General features: G+C 42.5%; 1 protein-coding gene across 1 annotated transcript in view; it reads right to left on the bottom strand.

The window, feature by feature from the left end:
• The window catches only part of dapk1 (death-associated protein kinase 1), a 49,410-nt gene extending 33,857 nt beyond the window's left edge, over positions 1 to 15,553 (bottom strand). The window contains exons 1-2 of the mRNA XM_036526546.1: positions 15,404 to 15,553; positions 14,585 to 14,758 (exon numbers count right to left, since the gene is read on the bottom strand). Coding sequence (XP_036382439.1) covers positions 14,585 to 14,646 — 62 coding nt within the window. The 5' untranslated portion in view covers positions 14,647 to 14,758; positions 15,404 to 15,553. The remainder of the gene's footprint in view (positions 1 to 14,584; positions 14,759 to 15,403) is intronic.
• Positions 15,554 to 16,196: the final 643 nt, after the last annotated feature.

The following is a 16,196-nucleotide window of genomic DNA, read 5'->3' as shown; positions in this document are numbered from 1 at the left end:
ACTCCCCGCTCCCGTCAGAGGTTGGGGTCTCGGAGCAGGGAGGGGAAGCATCTGCTTTGAAGGAAGCGGCCACCCTTCTAATCTTTGACCTTAATCCGGTGCTAAATCCATCGAAAAGTATGACCCATGAGAGCATCTAAACACTCCATAATGCAGCCTAAAATGTCAAAGAGTCACCATTGTGATGATCCTCCTGCCGAAATGCTGAGCATACTTATCATTCTGCGGCAAGGAAAGGGAACAATGCAATGTGACAGAATAATGCGAGGCACATTTCTTTCATGCAGCGGAATTCAATCAACATTCTTCATCAAAAGCTTAATCGCTTAAAGTGAATATTGAATGTTCTGGAAGTTCCTCTATGAATATTCTAGTGTTTTTGCTTGGTCTTGAGAAAATGCAGTGCTTGTCTTTGAGAGAGGAGTGATTAGAGCCTGGCTCTCTGTGTTTTCGAATGTCACGTTCTGCATTGGAGGATGCAGACTCAGCTCGTTCCGAAGGGCTTCAATTTTGTTCGGCTTGCTCTGTTCATTCAAGTGCATAATTGGAAAAGTGTAGAGACAGAAAAAAAATCCCTACAACGAATCTGTGAGATATTTCACTCCGTAAGGAAAGACTTCACACCCCACCCCTGTAATATTTAATGCCAATGTTCACAGGAGCCAACAGCAAATTTAAGGGTTGCAACTGGTCCGAACCGAATGCAGCCTCATTGCTAAACCTCAATATGATTAGCATACGAGTGAAGCAATTTCAAACCGGCTACCGCCAGTCCTTGTGAATAGATGCTTTGGAGTGGGTTTGAAGGGCATGACAAAAGGCATCTATGATCAGAAGAGCAGCATCATTTTGCAAACACTCTGTAACACAACATTCTGTTACACTTTTCAGCTATGCATAAAGTGGGTAAAAGTATGGGAAAAATGTTGTAACGCTACTAGGTTAAGATGCAATCACCCGACCCTCCCCCAGAGCATGGGTCGCTACACAAAAGCAAAGAGCACTGCAACAACAATGTTAAAAATATACGACATTAAAGCTGTACACTAAAACACAACATTCACTGATGGAGCAAGTTCTACACTTTTGGCAGCTAACAACAAAGTAGTTATTCATAGCATTATTTTATAATGAGGAAAATCATAATCTGAAATGAAAAAAACATTTCAAAACCTTTTAGCATCCTACCTCCCAGTCCAGTTGTCACGTATTGCAAATAAATAGGCCTGAAACTCAAGCAAACCTACAGAGAGGCCCTATGAGCTAATGTGGACTCCACACTGCGTCCCCGAACCTTCAAGAAAATAAATCTCAGTTATCGTCAGCCTTGCTCATTTTAAACGTGAAGAAAACTTGTTCTGTTACTCGACCCTGAGGGCTTCTTCTGAATCTGAGGTCATTCTGATGTCAACGCAACAATAGGGAAGAATGAGCTGGAGGACAGAAAAACTGACCATTCAGTGACCGCGCACAGACCGTGGCATACTGGCGCTCATTGTCTGGCCTGAATACATAACACAGCTTCCAAACACAAGCCAATATACAAACTCACACCAGCAATGTAAATTAACACTGTAAAACAAAGATGAATGGATACATTTGCTTAATGCACTCTCTATACACCAGTGAGACGTTTTCCCTGCATCATCAATATAAATAATTCATTTGTATGTTTGTTGGTATTGTTTTTTAAGCCAAATACACTGATCACATTTTTAAAAAATCTACAGTGTTCAATATATCCCAGCAGGATCTTAAATGACAAATATTTTCCCCAGTTTAGACACCTTACAGATTATTCAGCTCGGTCTGATCATTTCAAAAAGACAATAAATTATATCCCCTACAAATAATACAAAATAATACCCCCTACAGTCTAGCTTAAAGCTTTTGAGACAAAAAATAATGGTATACATTTCAGATTTGTCTCTGGAGCCCCCAGATAAAAAATATTGCGCATAATCTCGGCGACTGCATTACGACCCCTGTGAGGTTTGTGACAAAGCAGCTTTTGTGCGCCAATTTGATTGGTGCATTTACCCTCCCAACGGGCGTGCGGCTGGTTACCCACACAGCTGCATTGATTTATGGGGTATGTGTTCAACAAGGACATTTTTTTTAAGTGTGTTTTTAAGTGTGTTATGTGTTAAGTGCGCCTGATATTTTAATCTTGTCTGATCCATAATGTAAATCTGGTGGGGGTCAACAAACTGGAGTACATTAAATGAATGATTTGAAAATGATAAATTGAAACGCAGCCGCCTGAAATATCACAGGCAGGCTGGCACACACACACACACACACCTGGGAGCCGCCATATGGACTCGGCTTTTGCCTGCTTTCAGCTCCCGATCTAATCTTTGGTGTGATATTCGTCAAAACTGACACCACATGAAGAAGCGCTTGCTTGTTAGTGACAAAGCCCTAAGGAACGCTCGTTCTGCCAAGACTCTATGGCGACATCATCACGTCGCAGCTTTGCCGAGCGCTGATCAGCCGCCCATGCGGAGGCCGGCCTCGAAACAGGCCAGCCTCAATTACTAATCAGACGCTCGGATCTCTGCTGCTGCAGCAGATTATTAATTGTGATGGCGCGGTGAGTGCGACAACAGAATAAATCACCATTCGGCCATGCTGCAGTGATGCTGAGCAAACCGGTGATAATTCGGGAGGCAGGGGAGATGTCCAGTAGTGATGCAGGCATATGCATGATGATTCGGAAATTGAAATACTGCATTTCAAAGATCAAAATAAATTTGCCAAATATCACTTCACACAGGTTGTCATTTAGACATGATATTCATATATATCTTGGAGCACAGGCAGCAAGGAGTACAGCCTTTGCCAAACCTCTGCCAAAAATGATAATATAAATGAACAAGGATGGCCAAGGCTTAAAGAATATGATTTTCTACAGCAGACCTGGTAGGCTGAACCGATTCACTCCCATGAGCCTCTACACCTCCTGCATCATTTATTAATGCTACTAGACCAATTCACAGGACACCGGATTCACTGACAGGATGCACCTTCCAAGTGAAGATCAAACAGGTGTGTGTGCGTGTGTGCGTGTGTGCGCGTGCGCGTGTGCGGAGGGGCAGGGGAGATTGTGAGTGTGTGTTACGTGCGTGCGTTTGGGTGTGTGTGTATGGTGTGGTGTGGAGATCAAAGGCTGACCAAGGCCATATTAAAATCAATAAATCATCCCCTATCATGCGTTTGCCACTGTGGCTGGAACAGAGCAACGTGGACATGCGCCTTTCCTGCAGAGTATACACACTTCCCTGCTCCTCCACACAAAACAGCTTATCTGCACTGTTCTACGGACATGCCCTTTCCATCACACGCGGAGTGGGCGTCAATTATTTGTACATTGCAGGGGTTCTGACTGAATTTTAAGCAGTTCCACTGGTGGCTGAGTATCTGGAATCAGTGCTTCATCAGTCACTAGAACCCTCTTTCAGGCAACATAATGCTTTTGGCAGAGCAGGAATTCCACTGTTATGCATCAATTTCATCCATGCAAAATCATGGGTGCTTTTCTCAACTTTGCAATAATTTGCAGAAAGAGGGAATCACCACCTATTATGTGTGATCAAGACAGTGAAATGACCTCATTTAATTCATTTTTGGGTAAGTGGTTAAAACAGTAAGGTAGGATCACTGAAATAAACACACTGTTGCAACACTGAGTAGCTGTGTATGTGTGAAGGTTTTGGCTATGAGGGGTTAATCACTTTACAAAAAATGAATTCTCCATTCAGACTCAAACAAGGATGCCAATATCTAATATGGGCAGCTGTGAAATGCATAATACAACCAGTGCAAGTTTCAATAATTTGAGCCTTTCAATTGGCCTACATTAACCGAAGGAGAATTGATTCCTCATAGTGCACCTTCACGTCAGACAATGGCTTGATCCTCTGCACAGGACTGTCATGGAAGTATGAATTTCCTGACACTGTGTTCAAGGAAACCCCTGCAGAATACCCAACCCATCTCTTGCAGGTCACTAATGCAGCTACAAAAACTGCAGCTGAAGTCACGTCCTGAAATTGCTTGGTTAACTTGACTGTGATCGCGCTAGACTTGCTTCATTGGCAAATCGGATTGTTCCTCCCACAGACGACGATGGTCTTTTGCACAACTGCCTCTTCACTTGCCAGCATCCTGAGCGGGGCCTGCTCATCTGCGCCACTACCATTTGCAGAAAAACGCTGTCGTAATGACAGAAAATGGCTTGATGCTTAACCACTCTGGAGGGAGTGAGACAGAGAGGCTTCATTAACTGTCTCGCAGGCAAATTTCATCATGTAGGCTGACATGCACTTCACAGGGCACTCAGGGTCTTTCTAATAGAAAATAAAACCTGAGGAAAGATCGTGGTTGAACATACCAAATGTTTAAAGATCCGTGGGCTGTTCCCACTCATATGTAATAGGTGTCATGGGTTTGACAGTGTAGTCATTTCTATCCACAGGGCTGGCAGATTATTATTAATATGTTAAAGCAGCCAGTTCCTACTTCTGGTTGCATAATCTGTGCATGGTGGGTGCATCTTTACCATTATTTTTTACACAGATCTATACTTGCTTGTTTGAATGCGCATGATTTTACCTAATCATTCTTGTGTGAGTCACACAATTCATTAGTGAAAATGAATGTGGGAGGACAGTTCAGAGAGATCCGAGCCCACTAATCTGCATCGCCCAAACCGCACAAATTATGCAACTGCTTCACCGCTGAGCCGCTGCGGAGTAACCAAGGAAACAGCATTACCAGGAGCGAAGACACGCTTCAAGGTTTAAGCTAAGGATATTGGGGTCTGAAAGGGAAAAGTCTAAAGCCGGTGTCTGGGTTGTGTGTAAAATCAGTAGGACTAAACCACTAATACTACTTAAGGGAGATGCCACATAGAGAAGGGGAACACGTACACCCTATTTGCTCCTGTCAGACTGCAGACTGGCCTGAGCGCTGTGGCATTTCCATATTCGCCTTTCAGACAAGCACACTGACGTATGACAAACTGACCACAGAACAGTGCTTCATCAAAAAGATACGATCTCATAACCACCTCACGTGGACGCACTGATCAGCCCCACCATCCTCCCACACCCTCATCTGCCCCTACAATTCTGCCATCTGTATTTCCTTGTCATCGTTTTGCATATGTGTCAGTGTACCCTGTCCCTTATACAAGCCATTTTTCAGGAACTGAAAATCAAATGGTTTCACCGCTGTGGGCAGTCCAAGGCCAGTTCAACAGCTTCCTTCCTGTCTGCACTGCTGACCAAATGCGTGTTTTTAATTCGCTTTCATTTAGTTTACAACAAAATAAAGCAGAACAGAACACAGCAGAAATGTAGCTTCTCTTATTTTTCTTTGGTAATATTGTAGCAGTTCTGAGTGGGCGCCTGAGGAGATTTAGGCTACCTCACAAGGGCACCTGCCCTCAGGGGGCCTCTCTCCTCGACGCGTGACGGTCAAGCTCGCTCGGTCATCGCAGGCCCGAGGAGGCACTGGCGCGTACGGGTTTGGGCAGGGAGACCCCTCGGCTCTGTGGCCGCTATGCCCCACCCCTGTTCATTCCTCCCCGAGCCTCCTGATGCTCCACGGACCGACAGTCCCCTGCAAGGGACCCATTGCCATTGATGCTCTGACAGCTTCTCAAACTGCTTTAACAGTACATCTCTTGATGCAACCGCTCTGTGTCTTTGCCTTGGACTGTTCCTTGTAACTGTATAGGTTCCGTAATTTCCTAACTAAAGAACTAAACTGGGGTTCACAAGCTATGTGACAACCAAGTTAAACATAACGACTGTCATTAATAATGACTAAAAAAGCAGCATTCAGAGTTTCCATTTTTGCTTTAATTACTGAGGAAAGGCATTCAGCATGTCACTGGAATGTAATTTAGTCTGTTCCTGAGGATTTAAGGCAACAAAGGACACATTGTGCATGATGGCGAGAAAGGCAAGTGTGTAGCAGGAGGAGGTGACATTCAAAAGCTCTGCTTTTTATCCAGGTTTCCAGAAAATTAACAAGCATCCTTACAATACATTTACATTACATTTACCTAGCAGCTGCTGTTATCTGGAGTGATTTCTGTGGCTTAAAGTTTTTAAAATGCTATATTTATACAGCTGGATATTTGCTGAGGCAATTGGGGTTAAGTATCTTGCCCAAGGGTACAACAGCAGTGCCACACCAGGGAACTGAACCAGCAACATTTGAGTTACCAGTCCTGCTCCTTACATTTATGCCAAACTGCTGCCTCTACATCTTTTAATGCGTCAAATAATTATGATGGACCGTCGAAAGATTGTTCTGACAGCGTGGCAATCAAAGGTGTCAGCCAGTTGTTTCACAACGCTAAACCCATTAACAAAGTGCGTCTAATGCAGAAAGATGCTGGCAGATTAGCTGAGCTGAAGGTGCCCCTATGTCCACAGAAGCTAACCTTTACCTGGTATCGGTGAGGCTTGCTTAATGTGACAACAGGAGGAATCCTCTTGCAGAGAGGTGTAGTGGCATTAAGCATGGCCTCCCCAATTTCTTTTTTTCCCTCCTGCTTGAGGAGCCTCTCCATAAAAGAAACAGAAGCTCTGTAACTCTACATCTGATGAGCTCTGTGCCAGGGAAGTTGAGCCAAAGAGATATTGAATTTCATGACTGTGGATTTTAATGGCTTGTCTCATTTTACAGTTTTCCTTTTTTTTCCAAATCAACAAAATGCTGAGGGGATATTTCAAAACAGCTGCTGTTTCTAAATGCAAACATCCATAGTATGTTAAGTGTCCCTTTTAAAATACTCCAATACACCATTCATTTTGAAACAGCAATGGTACAAAGTGTTATTAATTTAGTCATCCTTATCTTTTACATTGGTGAAAGTATGTTAGTTGTCTGTAGCCTGTGCTACAAACAAGTGATAAGCAAGGGCAATAAAAAGTTGTCGTGTGTAAAACGAACATGAATTGTAGCAACTGGCAAGAGCAACTGCAGAAATTCACCATAATGGACCTGGAATTCCAACAGCTTAATAGCACGCTGCATACCTTCAGAGAAATACCCAGAATTCATTTCAGGCAGTCAGTGGCTGTATCCAAGCAACAGCAGCAGAAAAACAGAGCTGGCAGCGTGGCGCACTGAGCAAAGTTGCATGACAGAACTCATAACCTGCCGATAAATGCACTCAGTAGAACTGAGAAGCCAAACATGAATTTATTACTGATAACCAATACAGCTGCTGAGGTAATGACCTTTGCGCAGTGACACAGCATTGGCCCTAAGGATTCACAACATTCCTTTTGGAAAATGTTTTTACAGTAATAGCAGTTACTTCCATCCTCTGAGACAATCAGGGAATTAGTGGTTAAAAGGTACAATCCAGCTTGCTCCTTGTAGTGGATGCATGGGGAAGGGTGTGTGTGTAAATATATTTAGATGTTTTTTTTTCAGCTGTCTTTTATATCTAATACACAGATTGCAGTTTTTTGTCCATTTTCATGTTTTTTCTATTATATCATAAAATGCTGACACAGACTTAGCTTTTACTCAGGTCCTTCTCACTGTCCAGTAAGCGTTATTCAATAATTAGCTGTATGAAGCAATTCACACAGGGATTCAGTTTTTACGTCATATTTTCCCCATTAAGCTTTAGAAAAGAGACAAATATGGAGGGAGTTAGAGAGTTCACAGAGTTCAGAAAAACTGTGCAAATGGGCCAATACCCCCACCAGAGATCACTGTACAAAGATCTGAAGGGTTCTGCATCAAACTCTCATCCATCAACGTAAAATGTGCAAGTCCCCAAGGAAGACTAGGTGAGCCAAGCCGAGTGCACTCACGAAAGGATAAACTGAAACAGCAGACTCAGACTGTGAACCCTCTAACTGATACTTCTGTGATCCAAGGTACAATCCTTCGGTATGCCAAGTATGTTACACTGTATGCAGCGGACTCATGTTTTGAATGCATTAACTGATACCTCTGTGATTCACAGTACAATCCTTCAGTATGTCAGTTATATGGTCCTTTGTAGGCTAAAGGATGCAGTGCACCAGCATCACAGCAGTGATGCAGTGTCCCATTGCATCCTCTGTCCAACGGAAACAAGATGAATACCACGGGTAGGCACTCAATGACAAAGTGGTAGGGACGTGACGCCCTTCCCCATACATCCAATACGATTAGCTGGCTGGTTTGTACCTTTCGCCACCAACTCCCCGACCGTCTCAGAGGACCGAAGTCTAAATCACCAGGAAGGACAAAGCTGAATTCACTCTGCAGCTAGGCACATGATCAACATGCGTGATACATTATCCACGATTCCTTCCTCCCTCATACTACCCTTTGTATTAGGCTTTCCATTAATCACGCCATGTTAGAGTCCATAACAATGCGCGGTGCTCATAGTTTGACTGCACGCTGAATTCCGCCTGCTATGTAGGTTGATGTCCAGGCTCAGACATATGGATGGGCTGATTGTAAACGGAATAGGCTTAAAGGGTCCAGTAAACAGCAACTGACGGCAAGCCACTACAGTGCATTGTGTGTGCTATGTAACCATCCCCTGCTGATTCCATGGTGCATCAGTCCAGTTTTGGCTCAGACTGTGGTGGCCGTTAGGGCCTGGTGGGTCCCTTGCTGGCTCACCAGTTCCCCTAACACGCACGGACAGCTGCGGTTCTCGCTCCATGGCCTTGCATTGTGCCTCCCCCAGGCGATCTCATTAGCCCCTGCTAAGACGATAGGGCCCCACCCCCTGACTTATTAGCATGTAGCCACGTTCAGCACTTACCCTTGTGGTGAGGAAAAAACATGTCTCGTGAGCATGAATAGCAAGGGCAAGTGTATGTAAAACTAGACAAACATGAAAAAAATTAACAGGCTGTAATGTTTATAATACAAAATAAGTGTTTGGGGTTTCCCCTTCCTTAAACTCTCAGGGAAGACAATTTTAACAGCTCAAATCCCAGAGACCCATTGGCTTCACTGTACTGGTGTCCATCTTTTGAACTTGAACTCTTCAATACAATGGTAAGAGAAATCTAGGTCACTCTGTGGGAAATGCTTTGCATCTATGCATAACATTATGCGGTTGTGTGGAGTGTAGCACCCCACAGGATCTGAGGGGTGAGTTCCTACTCCCACAGCAGTTTTGGAGCTTTGGCAAGAGTATATCCATAGTTAACTTGCACTTTCTAAAATGAACACATTTACAGCAAAACATTTTGAATCAGAAGAGACAAGGGCCAGACGCCGTTAGAGGGGCGTGGCTCCCCCAAAAACTCCTCTCCATCTGCACAGACAAGGAGGGGAGGGGACACGACAAAGAATCCACACACTGTCACAAAAAAAAGACAACACGAGAAAGGAATGAGAAAGAGGACCAATTAGTACCGAGGGACAATGGACACAGCCAACCTCACTGACAGGCCGTCAGCGGCAGGGTGACGTGCTGAGATGTTGACACAGATATCAGTGCGCCCCACACGGCACGAAAGGCACCGCTGTGGCTGAGTTATTAATGATGACATAATCGTGAAACGCTCTCTGAGCCCGGTTTGATGCTCATGACTCGGCAGGACTCCTGAAAGAGACGAGTAACAGCTGTGTCTTCACACTTGTCATAGGCAGGCTGGCCTTAAAAACGGTTAAAGAGATGATCCGTCATTGTAGGGTGAACTTTGCATACACACACAGCTTCCTTCCATAAGACTAACGTACCTACAGATGCAGACGTTAGAGCACGCTATGATTCTATGATATAGCTCAGCTGAGAGTGCAAACATGAATGATTAGCAGACGAAGAAATGATTAGGAGACGAGGATTTTCACACATTTTCACAAATAAACACTGTTAGGCTTTGGTTTTAATGTCACAGATACACAGTACAATACAATACAAAGTACAATATTGGCAAAAACATCCACCCATGTCATATTTTTCTGTTTTGTCACAAAGCTGGTATTCATTAAACTTTTAGAGGAAAAGCAAGAGAGCTTGCGCAATATCAACAGATGTCATTTAATAGAGGCTGGAGGAAAACATTCATAAATATTATAAAAACAGTTCCAGTAAAGTTATTGGCATTCATGGGATGTCATTAAAATGGACATTTCTGCCACAGACATCACTAATGAGCTTTAACAGAGCATTTACCCATCAATCTCCAGCACACAAACTTGTCTGTCACATTTGGACAACACTGAGGGCCCAATGGCTTGGGGATTTGAACTGGCCCAGAGAAGGACAAAGTCCAGCTCGAATCAATGAAGGATTTACCTTCTTCTGCAGAAGAAGATAAAATTATAAAACAAACATATAACTAAATACTACCCCTCTACTGGGGCAGAGTATGTCTCAAGGCAGACGACAAGATCTCCTTTATGAACCGAGAAATTTCTGATCTCTTAGTCCATAAAACAAAACAATTTCACAAAGCTGGTGATTTTATGGTACAACTTCACTCAACTTTAATGTTTAAAGACCTATAAAACACCTTCTTGGAGTCTGGCTACAAGAGTATGATAAAACATTAAATTCATGTTACTCTGGGATCAACTGCAGTGGCACTTTCATAAGTGGAACAGTTTAAAGCTACATGCAGTTCTCACTGAGCGGAAAACACTCCTTTAAAGAACCTGCAATCTACAGGTTTTGTCCCACCAACGTTACAGGTTTTTTCAGCACTGGACTTTTTTTTTTGCGGCAACACTAAACGGGACCATGAATGCTATTTAAGCAAAGGCTGCGAATCTCATTCAAGAGCCCACAGCTCCATTATGGAGACCACCGGGAAAGAGCTCCTGAGATGAGCGATTGCTTCTCAGTTTCGGAGCTTTCTCTGGTCGCCTGTTCAAAGCCCAATCAAGCGGGGGGGGGATGACTATATGTGTTTAACCCCAAGGCCAATGTCCCACACACCACAACTCTGATGTAGAGCTATTTAAGGCTTCGCCGCCAAAAAGAGAGCAGGGCAATCTCTGGCCCTTTATGCTCGTTTTGATGAGGCGATCAAAAGGATAGCCGCCACACAGTGTGGCGGCACAAGACGAAACCAGCGCAGGCTTAAAAATGCAGTCTAACCACTGTGATTCTTTGTGTGTAACTTCTGAGTAAGGACATTCAGTGAGCTTTACATTTTATTGCAATACATACATGTCTTTGTAAGTTTGGCAGTGGTGGAAATGAACTAAAAAAACTGAATACTAAAACAGAAAAACTTTTCTTTTTTTTTTTTTTTACATATACAACTCACAGTCAAGGCCAAAGTGATCACATTCGATGCAGACATAAACTGTGGTTGCCAATCCTGTGGCTGGAAATCATCTGTGGCTATGTCATGCTAATTTAGGTGAGCTGAGACGAGCAAGAGTTAAGGTCGGTTTTCTACAGCAAAAAGAAAAACAAAAAACTTTATTTATTTATTTTTTTTTTTTTTACCCCAGATCCACAGTAAAGCCATTCAACCAAGGAATTTTAAAAGTCAAACTTAAACGCAGGTTGCATCTTCCCCTCTCATACTCTCAAGAGAAGAGTAATTACATTTTATCTGATAAACCTCACATAGCTTAAAATGTAAATGCGGTGCTCCTAGTCAAAATTTAAGCCATTAGCTGAAGCATTAAGGAGAATGCACTTGAAAGGTTCTAGAGAAGGCTGCAGTGAATTCTTTTAAATGTTACCCCTGGCAGCCTAACACAACCTCCCCTGTGAGAGCACATAGGACTGTAATTCTAATCCTACAGTGGATTGATTATTTGAATATGAGTGTAAAGATCTAACATTCAAGAGAAAGAACACAAAACAACACAAAAAGGGGAAAAAGACTGAGCATTAGACAGGGAAAGACTGGATGATTATCGCAAACATTCCAGCCTTAACTTGCAACAGGGCTTAACACGCTGGCTGTAACTATCAATAAGGATACTGTTCACAATCCAGAAGTCAGATAATTACTGCTGAGTAAGGACCAAAGGGACCCTTGTGAGTAGAGACCTGAATGCCTTCATGCAACTTAAAAAGCACCAGTGCTTACAGGACGAGAGAACAAAACCAGGGGCAAGCCCACCAAGCAGTTATAAATCAGCCATTTTAAGGCCATTTGCTCAGTGTGTGCCTGCTCCCTGAAACTAAACACTTCCAGGGGGCTCCGTTTTCAAATACTTAATGACTTCTTCCAGGGAGCTTAAAATGAATTTAACCTCCAATTAGACATGGACTTCCAATGACAATTTCAAGGTAAACTACAAATTATTTTCCAGACAGTTGCACTGAGTAAGCTTTACATGCAGCGATAGTTGCTATGCACATATAGAGAAGGATATCTTTACAACCATAAAAATTGCTCCAACATAAGGGTTCTATGTAAATAACTGATAAAACTGAATAACAATCAACACAAAGACAGAAGTTCAAGGAACTGACATGTGTACAACATGTTATAAGAGATTAAACCCAGATCACTTCTGCATTATATTCTGGCTACCTCCATAAAGCAGAAGGTATCATAAGATAGGGGTCAACCAGCTTGCTGTGCCGACAACAGACCATACAATTGACTTCTGCAAAAAATTCTCATTTAGGAAACAGGCCTCCAGCCAGCTGCCAACAGACAGAAAGAGTTCACAAAAGGTGTGTGGAATAAAGCTGTGAAACCAAATGCTCAGGGTAAATGTAGTCCTATTTGCATGATTAAATTAATAAAAAAAAGAATGAGCCGGCAGAGATAGTTGTTAAGCCTTAAGTCAACCATTTTATTCTTCACACAAATGACTGTGAGGGATCAAACCCATAGGCTACAGTGTGCAATTGTAACGAACAAAGCAGATTCGCAGACCAGAACTCAGACAGAGAGGAACTGATTTTGCTCAATCCAACAAAAACGCCACTCTTTATAAAACCAGACTAACCAATCCGTGGCAAATAAACCTATGAGGACTCAAAATGGAAGGCATGGTGTGAAACACAAAGCAATAATCAAAGATCAATTTGTTTATGGGAATTTATGGCATCCCTGACAGCCTCCAGGAGGAGATCAATCCCAACCTGTTAGGCCTTGCACACCTAGTTTTCCAGTCATCTCTGAGTTCCCTTTCCCATCAGTAACACAATACTGTTTCTGAGTTACACTCCACCCACATTACAAAACCCACTGGATACAGCACCTTGAACCACCTTGGCTCCTGAACGTAGCTTAATATAGCTGACTGGGTTACAGTTTACACACAAAGTGCCAGCAGAGACAATTACACAACCAGGTAAGCTCAATTCATGTCCAGAAAGTGCATGTGTCCCCCTGGATAGACTACAAGAAACATCTTCAAGATCTTTTTTCAAATTCTTTCAAGTTTACAGACATCTGAGAACAAACATAGATCTCAAATTGCATTATGTAACATTACACAATGCAGTACAACTATTTTCTGCCTGCCCGTAACCTATTACCCTGGTATTCACCAAACCAGATTTAATACATCCTCTCCTGCTAAAAAAATAGCATCTTCAGACAGAAATTCCAGCAGATTTCACCTTCCATTTTTACCAGACTGTGCTGTGGAAATAACTCCAAGAAGCACTTCCTCCCAACGGTTTGCACCTCGCGATATTAAAATTCCACCCTTGAAATTATGCAAAGTGGAACAGTTCTTACTCCTGCTCACAATATGTATTTACACTGAAGATTACGCATTAATATCATTCCTAATTCACATGTAAATGGCAATGATATCTTGGCACAACCAGCGATGAATAAGCCATGAACTGCAAGTCTGTAGTCTCAGTACCGGCTGGAAATGCTCACCCTCATGTTATATGCAAACCTGACACAGGCTATGCCAACTGCTGGCACAACACCCTCACTGTGGCATAATGACCTCTTTCCATTACTCAGATTTTAGGGTATTGTTTTCATAGCTCTAGATTAACCCAAATACCCTAATACAAGATTACACTCTATGATCATCTTCTTAGTATGGGAGGGATATATATTAAAATGTTTCATTAATAACTTATAAATTGTTATTGTTTGTGGAAATGAATACATTTCAGTTTTCATGAAACATAACACCTCCCACCCCCTACCACCACCAACACCACCACCAAAAACTATCAGTTCAATACATGCATCATATATGACAAAGCACTGACTGAGCAATGTTTCTTCTGTATATCAAGTGTACTGATCAGATGGGAGTTTTGCTGACTCTTGCTAATTGCTTATTCTCGTAACAATTTACTGTAAAAAAGAAGAACCAATGAACCAGTCTGTCTTTGCAAACGCATGATTCAAGTCAATTTGCGCCAAATGTTCATCGTAAAATTTGCTTAAATTCTTTAGTGAAATGATGCACTAACCGAATTCCTGCTCTGGTCGCTACGATAATCCTGGGCAAACACGAAATACACTAGGAGTGAACGCAAGCGATATGGTCAAAGAATTTGCGCATTACAAATAAATGTAACCTCGATGCATACGTTATTCTACTTCGGGGAGGATCATTGTATCAATCAAACCATTCAATACCACACCCTGGTTCAGTTGCTGAACTCTTGTTTTAAACCAAAGCCACCTACCTTCCAAGCTCATCTCCAATTTCGTAATATTCCTCAACATTCTCCTGGTTGAATACGGTCATGGTGGTAGGCGCTACCTGCTCCCGAGAATCCCAAATCAGCGCCCACCGCTTTCAGCAACCCATTTCTGTCAAACCTCTTGACATTTTACGGCGAACCCCTCTCATATTTGGTCTACAAAGGGAGGAGAACAAGAGATAGTGTCAAAATACTGTGAACATATTATACACGAGAAACGGCGTCAGGTTTAAACGTGTTCCCTACCAATACGTAAAATGGTTATATTCTGTCTACTTTTGGTGATAAAGCTCTTCAGTCGTCTCACATGTACATTCAACGGTGAAGTCACGATTCATTTCCACCGACAACAAAGATGATTTTTCAGAAACACCACGAACACTTCCAAGCCTTTCCGCGATAAGAATCGACAAAACTCCCGTCTTTCACAGAACAACATTTATCAACGAATAGGAAGGGTAAATACGCTCTCCATAAACGCTTGGCGTTGCCTAGAGAACACAGAGATGTGTTTGGAAGTGCAGTTCTTACGTTACCATAAAATACGACCGGATTGTTCGCACCGCACCGAATTCTGGCGAATTTCCCGGAGCCTTAGCAGGTGTTAAGACGTTCACATTACGCGCAGAACACACATGAAATATACACACTTCCTTCTCCTTCTTTTATACTAATTGTACTTTATCAGATAGGCTGATTAAGTCGGCTACGGCCTCTTCCTTTTCATTTCATGTCAAGAACTAAGACATTCACCAGTGCATAAGAACCCGATAACAGCAAAAACAGCAAAAACAAAAGTACCTTCGAAACCCCACATCCGTCAGTTTCCAATTTGCCGGTACCCCCCTGCACACAGCGCGTTAAACAAGCCGAGCGTTTTTCAGCGGAGACATTAAAAAGAATGTTGCAGGAAATGGGAGGCTCGTAACAATGTACTGGTGGTGTGTGGCGTTCTCTGTGTGCGTTCTGTGTAATGTTATACTCGGTGATAGAGTGTTTCGGTCTAAAGGAGGCAGCATAGTGCGGTTACCCAAGAGGAAATACACTAAGGCGTAAGTAACCAATAGGAATTTCTTTGGAGATTGTCTGGGCTTCTGTGGATTTCAAGTGAGTGACAACAGCGCCGATAATTTGAACCACGGGTTACATATTCTCACGTTTATCAAAACAGAAGAGCCCTCGAAAAACATGGTTCACTATATCGCGTAGGGCATTTTTATTGAAGGTTTTTATGATGACAAACAGCACCATGTGCACATAAAAAAATAAAATTATGACCATATAGATCCTGCTGTTCCAAGATCACACAGACGGATGAAGCAATTATGTAGAATGTGACATATATAGTTGGCTCTGTTAGAATAACAATTGCCTGTTAAGCTGGCGCGCAGACTGAATTGTGAAACTACAGGTTACAATACGAGGCTCCAAATGGAAAGCAATGCTGGCTAAAATAAATACGCCTAGAAACACGCGAATATGACTGCAAATATCATCAGACGCATTTAGGAATATTCAAATTTTAATATAAAATAAAAGGACCAAAATATACGTGTGATGTGGTTTCCTAATGGTAATAAGTATGATAATGACA

This window comes from Megalops cyprinoides, chromosome 4, assembly GCF_013368585.1.
Source record: "Megalops cyprinoides isolate fMegCyp1 chromosome 4, fMegCyp1.pri, whole genome shotgun sequence".
Classification (NCBI taxonomy): Eukaryota; Metazoa; Chordata; class Actinopteri; order Elopiformes; family Megalopidae; genus Megalops; species Megalops cyprinoides.
This window is presented reverse-complemented; position numbering and strand designations above follow the sequence as displayed.